General features: G+C 38.0%; 1 protein-coding gene across 1 annotated transcript in view; it reads right to left on the bottom strand.

Moving 5' to 3' along the window:
* Window positions 1-13,064, bottom strand: part of LOC109377390 (proton myo-inositol cotransporter-like) — a 109,623-nt gene that overhangs the window by 60,667 nt on the left and 35,892 nt on the right. Inside the window, exon 5 of the mRNA XM_019633718.1 lies at window positions 5,307-5,432. Coding sequence (XP_019489263.1) covers window positions 5,307-5,432 — 126 coding nt within the window. The remainder of the gene's footprint in view (window positions 1-5,306; window positions 5,433-13,064) is intronic.

Raw genomic sequence — 13,064 nt, 5'->3', positions numbered from 1 at the left:
GCAGCCCACTGCAGCCCCACTGCAGCCTACACCGTCGCCGGCGACTCACGGCAGCCTAGCTCCAGGTCGAGCTGTTGTTCACCATCTTAGCTATAGAGGGAGCAGTGTCACAGGCCCATGTGGGATCCGAACCAGGGCCCAGCTGCTCAGAGCTGGCGTCCCAAGTCAACTCTTAACCAACGCGCCACCTGACCGGCCTGAAAACTATGGTACTTTCAAACCCTTATGTATTTTCCAGTGATGGCAGTCTTTTCCACTTTGTCATTTAACAATTATTGATTGAATGCCTGATATGTACAAGTCACCAAGAGATTAAAAATAGTGCAGTATACAGATACTGGAATTTATAATTTAGTAGAGAAGATATATCCAAGCGCAAATTCCTATTGTATACAGGGGTATACTTATCAGATAAGTCATACAGGAAAGTACTAGAGGACAGCAGCGGGTATAATAAGCACTGTGTTCTGGGGCTAAGCAGAAAAATTACAAGGACAAAGTGACATCTGATCTACACAAAACATAACGGTTAGAAGTCAGGCAAAGATCAAAAAGAGGGAGGAGGAGGGTCAATTCCAGGCAGAAATCACACATGAGGAACGGCACAGAGGTGGGAAGCCATAACAGATATTAGGGTAGTAGCAAGGGATTTGGATTGACCAGAATTCTGGGTGGGAGAGGGGTGGGATCCTGGAAAAATCAGCTGGCTGTTGTATCAGAGTGCAGCTTTGAGGAAAATATCTCTGATGAATGAATACAATAAACCAGGCATTCAGTGTGGGTTAGAACAATGAATTGCCAAATAGGGGATCTATCTAGCTATTTCAGTATGTCTAATTACAGAGCAAAAATGTTGCATTATAGGAAACAAAATACTGAATCAGCACATTAAGAAAGTATCCTCGTTAGCAATACTTATAAAAGAGTCAGGCTGTTTGAAGTTCCAGAATAGATTATTTATGACTTTGTGTGAACAGAGAGCCAGGAGATATGGAGGTGGATGACAAGATACACATAAATACATAGGAAGTATTCTAATACACTTAGTATTTGTTAGGAAGTGCTTACCCTCATCTAAAAAATGTGTTATTGACAAATCTAAGAAAAAAAAATTACTACAGGATATGCTCTACTTACATTTGCACAGGACATTACATTTTTACAAGTGCCTCTGGGTACACTCTTATTTAATCTTCATAAAAACAATCATATTGTTGAACACCACAATTATGAGTATACTCGTATTATTCCCATTTTACAGATGAGGAATGGGGCTCAGAGAGGCCCAAACTGTCCCAGTGCCACTTACGAGGTAAATGATAAAAGCTCAAATTTGAAACTAGACTCTAAAATGTGTATCTTTCTGCAACCCAATTTTGCTCCCTAAAAGCAGTGGACTTACTGGCTTTTTGACTTTGGGAAAGTCATTCAGACCTTCGAAGCATCACTGTCTTCATTTGTATAGTGGGAATAAAAATCATGCTTCACAGAGAAGTTCCCTTGGTTTGGGAAAGTTATATTTTTTTTCTAGAAAACTGTCCATTTATCTGTTTTCAAATGCATTGGACATTATTCATAGTATTCTCCTCTGATTTTAAACATCTTCACTATCTGTTGTTACAGGTCTTTTTTCATTCTAAATATTGTTTATTTGTGCCTTCTCACTCTTCTTAAAACAGTATTGCAGAGGTTTCTCCATTACATCGGCCCTCTCTAAGAACCAGTTTTGTTTTTGATTCTCTCTAATATTTTTTCCTTTGCATTACTTTTTTCTCTTATCTTTTTATTTCCATCCTTTGCTTATTCTACAGGCCAACTCTGTGTTCTAGTTCTAACTTCTCGTGAATATTTTCAGTTATTAATTTTAATGTTCCATTTCCATTATAATTTTTTCTTCACCCATTAATTAATTTGAAGTTTTTAATTTAATTTTTATTTCCAAACTAAACCTGTACTTGCATGTGTGTAGGATGCATGTGGGAGGTGCAGGGTGTGATGAGCAAGAGGAGAAGTTTTTCCATCAACTCTCTGTACTGTATTTTTCAGAAGTATGCTAAATTATTTGTAAATGGGTTTTCCTTTTTTATTTATTTTATTTTTCTTTATTGTTAGCTTCAGGTATACAGAACAATGCAATAGTTATCCTTTTCACCCTTCACACAGAAACAACCCCCCTCCCCCATCCACTGCCCTCCCACCCCCCGATATCATGCTTATCTATTACAATTCCATTGACTCCATTGACTCCATTCCCACGCTCTACTCCACGTTTTGTGACTATATGTATATATAATTATAGTTGACATACAATATTATTCAACATCAGCTTCAGAAATACAGTGTGGTGGTCAGGCCTCTATACCGACTATGAAGTGGTCTCCCTAACAAGACATGAGTCCATCTGGCCCCCTAAAAAATCCTTTTTTATTTTTAATTGTGGTAAAATACATATAACGTAAAATTTACCATCTTAATTAACCATTTAAAATGTAACTATTTTTAATGGTACAGTTCAGTAGTGTTAAGTATATTCACATTGTTGCACAAGGAATCTCCCAAACTCATTTCATTTTGCAAAACTTAAACTCCATACCCATAAACGACCCCCTACTCCTACCTTCCCCCTTCCAGTGGCACCACTCCTCTCTCTGTCTCTGTAAATTTGACTCTAGGTACCTCCTATTGGTGGAGTCACATGGTATTTGTCTTTTTGTGACTGGCTCATTTTACTTGTCAATATATCTTCAAGGTTCATCCATGTTGTAGTATGTGCCAGAATGTCTTTCCTTGAAGTCTGAATACATATCATTGCATGTATATATCACATTTGTTTATTCATCCCTCAAATGACATTTGGGTTGCTTCCATCTTTTAGCTATTTTGAGTAATGCTGCTATGAACATGAGTATTCAAATATCTCTTTAAAACCTTGTTTTCAATTCTTTTGGATATATACCCAGAAATGGAATTGTTAGAGAATATATTGGGTTGTCGGAAAAGTCATGTCGTATTTTTTGTTTTTCGTTGCAAAAATGTGTCATGATTTTTCCAACAACCCAATATAGTTGTATTTTAAAATTTCGTGAAACAGCCATCCTGCTTTTTATAGTGGCTACACCATTTTACATTCCCATCAACAATGCACAGACCTTCATAATTTTTTTTTATAATAGCTGTCTTAATGGGTATGAGATAGTATCTCACTGTAGTTTTGATTTGCATCTTCCCTAATGATTACTGACGTTGAGCAGTTTTCCATGTGCTTGTTGACCATTTGTATATCTTCTCTGGAGAACTAAATGATTTTTAAAAATAACTGAAACATAACAACATAGATATAATTGACTATATGGACAAATGGTTTGCCTTATGTTGAGACAATTCAGGATTGATCAAAATCAGCATACAATCTTCATCATGAATGGCATTACCTTTCTACCTGGTGTCTTTTCAGGAAACAGCTACAGTTAGAGATCAGGATAAGTGGCTATGAAATGCCTCAATACTTGACCCTGAAACATCTATAAATAGTATACTTCAGATGTGACTCCACGGTAATGGTGAGTTTTGCCCTAAGAATGCGATAGGTAATAGTGTAAAACCTATCAACCAACTAATAAACACAAATGTAGAGAATGCTATTTTACTCACAAATGAAAAAATCTGTTGTAGGGATTTTTCATGGTGAACACATCTTGCGGTTCTTGCTTTTTTTCTAGCACAGACTGAGGCAACCAACTGCAGTGACCAGCTAGGAGGAGGGCTGTTACTCAGCACAGAGAAAACATGTTGTTTTTGTTTTGCTTTTTCTAAGAATATTCTACCAACATAAAAGTTCTTTATATATTGTGTTTAGTTCTTTATATTTACCCTACTTAGGTATTATCTGTGCCTCACTTTTCTCTAGTAGTGTGTGTAGTCAAGAAATAATGGTATAAAAATATAAATAAAATGTAAGAATATACATTTCTATTAAAAAGTTATATACTTTGTTATTTGCAAAAAGAATAAAATCCCTATTTTGAAGCCTTTGACCTCTAGACCTTCTGAGAGTAACAAAAATGTCTAATTTTAGTGTGCCTTACCATTAGTAGACATTTTTAATAAGTTTATAAACTAATTCTGTAAAATATAGGAAACTACATATACAGATTTTATAACATGTTCATAATTCTAGACTAGTAACTTTTAGTATTTTTTTCCTATTAAAAAATGAATCATAAGAGGGGTTAAAATTGTAAACTTTTACATCCAGAAATATTTAGTTAGTTAACTCCCCAGTGAGGCTTGGCTGATGAGAATTACACATTGGGTGTTTTTAAGAGAAGATCTTTCAAGTTCTCACTTTTAAGTAATAATTTTATTTCTTTTACGTATTTCTTTGTAATTAGTGTCTTTAAGATGTGATCTGGATTTACAATCCTACCATATAATTTACTTCTATTTCTCTGAAGTAATTCCCTAATAAAATGATTAACAACAACAGTATAATGATTAATAATGATACATAATGTACTTTATAGCTCCTAGGAGATACAACTACTTTATTACAGATTTCATTATCTTCCTCAGTACTATGAAGTAGACAGGATGACAGGATATTATCATCTTTATGGGCATGTTAATACAAAAGAAGTTAAAGACATGTTGAACATTTACATATTTTCTGTGTCCATGGATATGCATATTGATAAATGTGGGGAATATTTGTTCTATACAATGATTTCATTTATGTGCCTGCTACAAGCCAATGTGACCCATCAAAAAAAGAAAGGTTTATAGCTTCCTAGACTGGTTACATGCCAGTGACCACCAACTTTTATCCTTATTTTGCTAACTTTCACTAATTCTCAGGAAAGTACTCTAAGAAAACAACAGTTGCATGAAAGAACTTAAAGTGGCATGAATTCATTTTGACTTGACAATTTTCTGTCTTTCACTTAAGTTGGGGAGTTGGAAAATTTCTGGTGTAGTTAAACAATAGGCAATAAACTGTCTTGGCAATACTTAGGAACATAGGCCTCAAGATCCAAGCCCCTATAGCTTAGGACGGAGCTGATCTGAAATGTAAATTTCCTGAAGTCTAGGCTTGAGTGCACGCTCAATCTGTGAAACATACAGTTGCAATGTTTTTCACCCACTGTCGTTAGTAAATGCTGCAAGGTAATACAGTTATGAAGATCAGTTTAAAAGATCGTTTAAAAGAAGTAGTCACTGATGGTAAGTGTCATCACTCTGTAAGTTTAAAAATAAGTCTCATTTTGAAATTTGGTTGTATATTCGGTTGTATATCATAAGTGACATACCTGCCCCAGGCTGCCTCATTTGTAGATGCTTTATTAACTGGAACACAGGAGGAGTCGATGATGGTTGATTTGTTCATCTTGTAGCAGAAACCGCATTCTGGATCCAACATACATTCATTACAGTAACTGAAAAATAAAAAGAGTTACAGTCAAGTTAGCAGAGGCAGTTGGTCCTTCCGCCGCATTTTCCCCTGGACTTTGTAGTAAGCTCGGAGCGATGAGACTAGTTTGAGCCATGGCAAAGTGACCTGTGCTGAGGCAGGTGACAGCTGGCAGGCTTCTTCCATCTCTCCCGCTCTGGCTGTAGCAACTTCAGAAGCCACTTTGAGATGGAAGATGCCTGGGTCTGAGACACCAGATGTAGAAGAACCCTGGTCCACCAGCAGCACATAAATTTAACTTTCCTAAGCCATTCACAGTTGTTATCAAAGCATGGTCCAGCCCATCCTGACCCAGCTGACTGGTTCCAAATTATACCAAAAGCATTTATTTCTCTTAATTGTTTCCATCATGTACCATGACTTTTCAAAATGGAAAATATATTTTTTTCAATATATATCCTGAAATAGAAAATTCAAAGACAGAAAAATATCTAAAGAAAAAAATTAACAAGCAAAAAGTCTACCACTATAATAATAGTCACTGTTAACATGTCGGTGGACACCTATACTTTTCACAAATATGATTGAGTATCAACTATGTGTTAGGCTTAATTTAAAAGAAGTTAGTATAGAAAAAAAAGGCTAATTTTCTCTAGGTTCACTATATCTACTGGTTGGAATGCAGAGCTATAATCAATTAATCACTGCTCACCAAACAACAGTATCCAAAGTACAGGAAAATTTTAAACAGGCAAAATCCTCTAGAGGGCAGGGTTTTCCAACCTAAGCCTATTGTGTGCTTGTAGAATGGGTTTTCCTTTTATTAGATAACTGGGTAAAGAAGATTTGGCATGTATATAGAGTGGAATATTACTTGGCTGTAAGAAAAGATGAAATACTGCCACTTGTGACAACATGGGTGGATCTTGAGATTATCATGCTAAGTGAAAAGGGTCAGGCAGAAAAAGTCGAGAACCATATGATTTCACTCACATGTGGCACATAAAACTGAAAGCAACAGACAAAATCTCATAGACAGAGATAACAGTTTAGTGGTTACCAGAGTGTAAGGGGGGGAGAGGGGTAAAGGGGGTCAAATATCTGGTGACAGAAGGAAATCTGACTTTGGGTGGTGAACACACAATGCAATATTTAGATAATGTGTTATAAAAATGTACACTTGAAACCTATGTAATTTTTTTTAACCAATGTCACGCCAATAAATTCAATTAAAAAAAAAAAAAGCTTTCTTGTTGTCATACTCATTTGCCCAGCAATTCTGGAGCACCTCATTCACGGCAGGTACATACAAGGCATCGAGGACACTAAGATGAATTAGGCTCAAGTCCCTGCTTCTTGGTCGATAAGAGGCAAGAATGAGAAATAGATATACAAGTAAATAATGGCAGTTCAAGAGAAAATAGTTATGAACTATTCTAAAGACAGAGGCCTGTTCACTTGTCCATAAGAGCTGGGGATAATTACAGAGGTGGTAATTGAACTGGAACATAAAAAATTGTCAGGCAAAGAGGTAGAGGGAAGGGCATTTCAGAGAAATGCTTATGTTACAATTAAAGATCACTCAGTACAGATGTTTAAATATCTACTGTGTACAAGGAACTAATTATACTATGGAGTGTGGGGGGAGAAACAGGGTAAGAACTACTTACTGCAAGTTATCCGAAAAAGATATGAATCCTCAAAATCAAAATTCTTTGATTCATTTAGCTAAATGGGAAAATACTGGTGCTGTTTAAAAATTATATTATCACTGCAGCCTCCTTCTGTAAATTTTTCCTTTGCCAACAGCCATCCCTATTTTTAAGTGAGACTTCAGCCCTAAAGCAAAAAGGAGGCATTTCGAAGCCTACTGAAACCTACTGAAAAGTCAACATATTTTAGAGAGGCGATACAGCATTGTAAATACAAAACTGTCCTCATCTCTGATAAGCAAAGTAAATAAAGCAATAGAAAGCATTAGCAGTGCTCCGAGCTTCTTGCTTTGAGAACTACACTAGCTTACTTTGAAAAGGAAGGTAATTCCTACTAGTACTTTACTTATTCTGCCCAGATGAGGTGGCCTCTAACACCCTGACTGTTCCAGTGGCTTTAAATGATACTTATTTTGGAAAGGTCAACTCACCCATTTGCAAAGAAATGACTCTACTTCTTTAAAATTCAGTAATTCCTATAAAAGCCTCCCAAAAGTAACAACAAAGGCTAATATTTTTTTGAAAACTTCCCGTGTGTACGTCAGACATGTGAGGTGTTATCTGTGATGCTTCACCTCCTCCATCACTCACACAAGCATCCAACCCTGACGACAGCCTCCCATTCTTTGAGCTTGCTTATAGTCAATGATCCCTGCTCTGCCATCATCATTCATTCGACAAATACAAATACTTTACACATCCTAAGTGCCAGGCAGGAGCTGGGACACATCAGGGCACGACACAGGTTCCCTGTGCTGGTGGATTAGATCTCTGAGGGACCTCCAGTTAACTGATCCCTCTACTTGTTCCCTATTCACTCGCTAGCTTTTTTCCTGTCTTTAGTTCTGTCCTTATCCACCTTGTTGACCATGGCCCGTAATTTCAGCATCCTCGATTTCCCTGCCCATTTATCTTTCCATCTCATGTATCTAGCACAAATCCTAGCCATATACAGTAATACCTTGGTTTGCAAGCATAATTTGTTCTGGAAACAAACTAATCATATTGCAAGACATCACTCGTTTACCACGTTAAAATGTATGAAAAATGTCTGCTCATCTTGTGGAACACTCACAAGCCACATTACCCACAATCCAAGGTTTTACTGTACATGAATGCAAACATTTGCCTGTTGTATGCCTTTAGACCCAAATGCAGCTGAAGGAATAACACATCTGGGCAGATCAGTAGCTCCTGAGCAAGGCACCACTTCTAGTCTCAAAAGGATCCTCAACAGCCTGAAATTCTTAATAGTGTTCTCTAGCCAATGCCAGACGAGGACTATTTCAACCACTCTACACAAGGACTATTCTTTAAATCTCCAATGCTCCATTTCCCTTTACTCTCTCCAAATGACCTCACCTCCAGCTTTAGAAAGTAAACAGATGAAAGTGGTACGGATGGTAACTTTGTCATCTTACAGCAAACATATAAACCATCCTGCTTTCATACGCTCAGGTTACAAAGAGAAACTTGTTCTTAACCTAAGGCCAACTTCTCTTTCCGGGCTTTCATTCCATTGTATCTCCTTAAGTCACGTCAGACCCTTTTGATTACTGCTGCTTCCTTCTCTGACACATCTCAAGGTGGAAGATTAGGTTTTCGATTTGATAGCTTTCTTGTTTTTAATGTAGGTGTTTATAGCTACAAACTTCCCTCTATGCGCTGCTTTAGTTGCATCCCATATTTGGTATGTTGTGTCATTTTCATTCTTCTCAAAGCATTTTCTAATTTCCTTTGTGATTTCTTCTTTGATCCACTGTATTCAGGAGTCTGCTATTTAATTTTCATATATTTGTAAATTTCCAAAAAAAGATTTCTTTCTGTTAATGTTTTGTAATTTCACTCCACTGGGACCAGATAACATACTTTATATGATTTCAGTCCTTTCTAAATGTATTGAGGCACATTTTATGGCCTGGCATATGACATATCCTAAATGTTCCTTGTGCACTTAAGAAGAATGTGTATGTTGGTGGTGACATGTTCTCTAATTGTCTGTTAGAGCTAGACGGCTTGGAGTAATTATACTAACTTGAAAGCATCTTAGCTCCTTGGTTTCTAAGTCTTCATCTCCATTTAACTCTGTCTACATCCTGGGAATTGTCATTATCTAGAACAGATGTCAGCAAACCATAGCCCTGGAGACAAATCCAGACCACCACCTCTTTTTATAAATAAAGTTTTACTGGAACACAGCCACACCCCTTCATTTACTTACTGTCTATGACAGCTTTCAAGCTTCAAGGGCAGGGTTGAGAAGTTCTAAAAGAATTCATGTGGCCTGTAAAGTCACAAATATTTACTGTCTGACCATCTACAGGAAGTTTGTTGATCCCTGATCTAGAACATATATACAGATCCCACAGGCAGACTTCTTACTCCTCTTCTTCAAGATCTCTGATTTCCTTACTCCTAGGACAACTGCCCTTCTACCTCAGAGACCTTCCACAATCCTTTCTTCCTGATCCTTCAGTTCCTGGCTTTGAGTCCTTCTCTGTCAAACTTTCATGGGAAATCCCTTTTACCACTCTCACCAGACCCTCAGAGTCTTTGTACTTCTGTCCTTCTAAACAGTCACCCTATAAACATTTATGTTTGACTGTTCCCAACCATCTTTCTTCTTCCCTTCTACATCTAGGATGCTCCTTCCTGGGAAGAGTGAACACAGCCAGGCATACTGATAAAAGGACACGTGTGTAACTCTCAGCTGCACCTGGATCTATACTGCCGCGGGCAAACTCTCACCTGGTGCTAATCAGCGACATCCTCCCCTCCCACGGCTGATAGCCCTAATACCCATAACTCCTCCAACCCCGATCCTTACTCCCCCACAAATCTCTTAGAAGATGGCCTTGTCACGCTGAAGGGGACTAGGCATGAGCTTTCTCAACTTTAAATTCAGACATGAACAAAGATATGTGTAGCCACATCTGTACTCGCCCCCCTTTTCCTCCAGGCTCTGAAAAGCCGGTGTTCAAAGGTCATCCATCTAACAGAGCTTTTAATCTCAATCCCTCTGGCCTTCACCAGGACCCATACCTTGTCCCATTGGTCATACTTTCAAATCCCAGAACACACCCCATTGTCTATGTGCAGGCTCAAGCCTTTCCTATATTAAAAAAAGCATGAAAAACTGTCCTTTCTACTATTCCATACTTTCCCTCCATACCGATTCATAGGGGTACTCAGTGAAAAGAGGTCAAGTATTAAAAACTGTTCAAATCCTTGCCATTCCAGGGAGTGGGCTACTGTTTGGGAACTGATGTGGCCAGCCCTTAGCTGGACTTACAGCCTCTCAGGTTTTCGGAGACAAGGTAAGGTTTCTTACACTCCCTCCTCTTTGACCTAGAATTTTTTCTTTCATCATACAGATGATTTTATGGCAGAATTTCCCCAAATGTGACAACATTTCTAACTTCAATATGACATTTAGAAGGTAACACAAAACTTTAAATATCCTGGGGAATCTGCTAATTGACCTTTTACAGGGAGCACATATCATAACTGTGGCTTTAACAAATGGCATTAAAAAAAAGGAACATCTTCTAGAAGTGGCTATTTTTTATTCATGATTTGCTCTTTAAGGCTTTCTTGAACATGACCTATTCAATTTATGTAAGGTTTTATAAATATAAAAGCTGACAACTTAAATATATTGGTGCCAAATCAATGTTCATAAGAATATTCTAAGCACAAATTAAAAGGTTTTTTTTGTGTGTGTATGAAAAGCAGAGTGGCATAGTAGGCACCATTTATCCCCTTTCAAAGTGTGATTTGAGATGAGGTTTAAACTCTGGACTTCAAGTTTACCATCCCAAGTGCACATGACCTCTAAGAACCCACCCAGTTGCAAGATTATATATAAAAGAAATGAGAGAAATACATGTACTCTTACTGTAAATTCAGACAAACACTAACAGTGTAAAACATGTAGGAATGTTGTAACATCTCAAAAATATTTGCTCTTACATACGGATTTCATGGGCAGAAATTATAAGTGTGCCCTATTTTAAGAAACTCTCAATTTACTAAAGAAATGTATTAAGAAAGTATTTACAAAAGGACTATGTATGCTTTATAAAAGGAATTGCTGAAGGAATTAAATAAAATGGGGATTCCTCCCTATTGATATAAAACATTTTAAATTTCAGACAAATCAATATATATATATAGTACAGTTAATGGAGATGGCGTGCCTCTTTGCTCTGTACACAGCTCTACCGTAGAATTTATAATGTTCTTTTATTGACTGGTTTGTAAAGTAGACTGTGAGGACCCAAGAGAAAAGGCCATGCTTACCAACTCCATATCTGCAGCCCCCGTTTGTAGCCTGGGTCCCCAATACATGTTTATTGAATGAATCAAAGTATAATAGTTCTATAAACGAAGGCATTACTGTAGGTTCATTAGCCAGTTTCTGACCATTAGTGAAAAATAATGTTGGGAAGTGAGCATCTGAGTCATTTTTAGAAGGAAATAAAAGGAAGGTAAAACTCATTGTCGGAGGGTGCTTTCAGTTGAGCTAGGTGTTTCAATTGCTAGAGGCTCAGGCTGCCATTTGTAAACATTCAACCCACCAGGCAAATGGAACTGGTTAGTAATTCTGATAATTCACTTTCGGAAGCACCAGCTGCAAGGGCCAATTTCCTTGAAGCCTGAAGCAAAAAGCCATGGAAAGAGATGGCCCTTTTAAAAACCACAGTCTGCAAATCTTAAACTAAAAGGACATTACAATATTCTGAGAGAATCTGCGGTAAATAACGGTGCCCAGAGCCCATGCTATTGCTCTCGAACGTGGATACTTTCAATGGGGAGATGATGTAAGGGCCGATGCTGCTCCCCTACGGGGTGACACTGCTGAGGGAACTGAATGCCCAGCCTACTATTAATAGAAGCTCCAAGAGGAGACGTGAAAATACATAATCCAGACCACAATAATAGAACCAAACAGTCCTTTTCTTGCTCGTTGAAGGGGAGGAAGATTGAACTTTTCATTCTCTGACCTTTCTTTTTAGAAAGGGAAAAAAATAAGTATTCACATATTTAGAACGAAACTCGTTCTAAAACTTTAAAATGCTTCCAATTAAAGTAAAAAGGAAGAAGATACAAAGCAGCTTAGTGTCTAAGGGAGAGAGAAGACGGCCCATTTTCCTTTCATCAAGCGTTTACATGTTTTGCAGAGCACTCCTGGTCTTCGCCGAAAGTACCCTCTTCTCTCTCCTCAGAAAATGCTTTAAAAATTGATTTGGCTTAATTGAGAACATTTTTAGTTTCTACTCTGTGAAGTGTTGTATGAGCTCAGCCCTCTAGAAAACGGTCTGTTTTTAAGTGTGTCTCATTACAGCTAATGAAGGGGCGCATTAAGAACAGAGTTTGGTCTTTAAAACACCTGTCTCTGGTGTGGCCTAAATTTCAGAACAACGAAGGTGGCCAACCCAGGTGTTAGGATGATCTGTTGTCACAGGGTTCCTTTCATTCTCTGTGGGTAATTGTGTTCACTCACTCACTCCTTATGCATGAATTGTACACCCTACTTTGTGCAATCATGTCACTGTTTCCTGTGACAGCTATTCTACACTTTTCCTTCTCTTTACTATTCCCTCCTCAGTCCTAACTGCTCCTGCTGCTTTCAGCAGGTGACTTGGAATCCAATTTACCAGAGAACACCCTTCCTGGGGGACAGCCTGCCTTGCCTGTAGCCCCCTGCAGGACCAGGTTTCTGCATGAGTAGTGCAAAGGGAACGGGAGACCTGCCTTCTTTCTCCACCAGAGTGTAGATGTCAGGTGGCTCCCTCTCTCCATTTGGACTGTGGAAGTAGAGAACTCATGATAATTAAAATGGAAGGAAGGAAGGAAGGAAGGAAGGAAGGAAGGAAGGAAGGGGAGCGAGGGAGGAAGAGAGACAGAAGAGAGAGAGAGAGAGAGAGAGAGAGAGAGAGAGA

The sequence above is a fragment of the Hipposideros armiger genome, unplaced genomic scaffold (genome assembly GCF_001890085.2).
Source record: "Hipposideros armiger isolate ML-2016 unplaced genomic scaffold, ASM189008v1 scaffold_1386, whole genome shotgun sequence".
In the NCBI taxonomy this organism is placed as follows: domain Eukaryota; kingdom Metazoa; phylum Chordata; class Mammalia; order Chiroptera; family Hipposideridae; genus Hipposideros; species Hipposideros armiger.
Note: the sequence above shows the minus strand (reverse complement) of the source record. Positions and strands in the feature narration are given on the sequence as shown.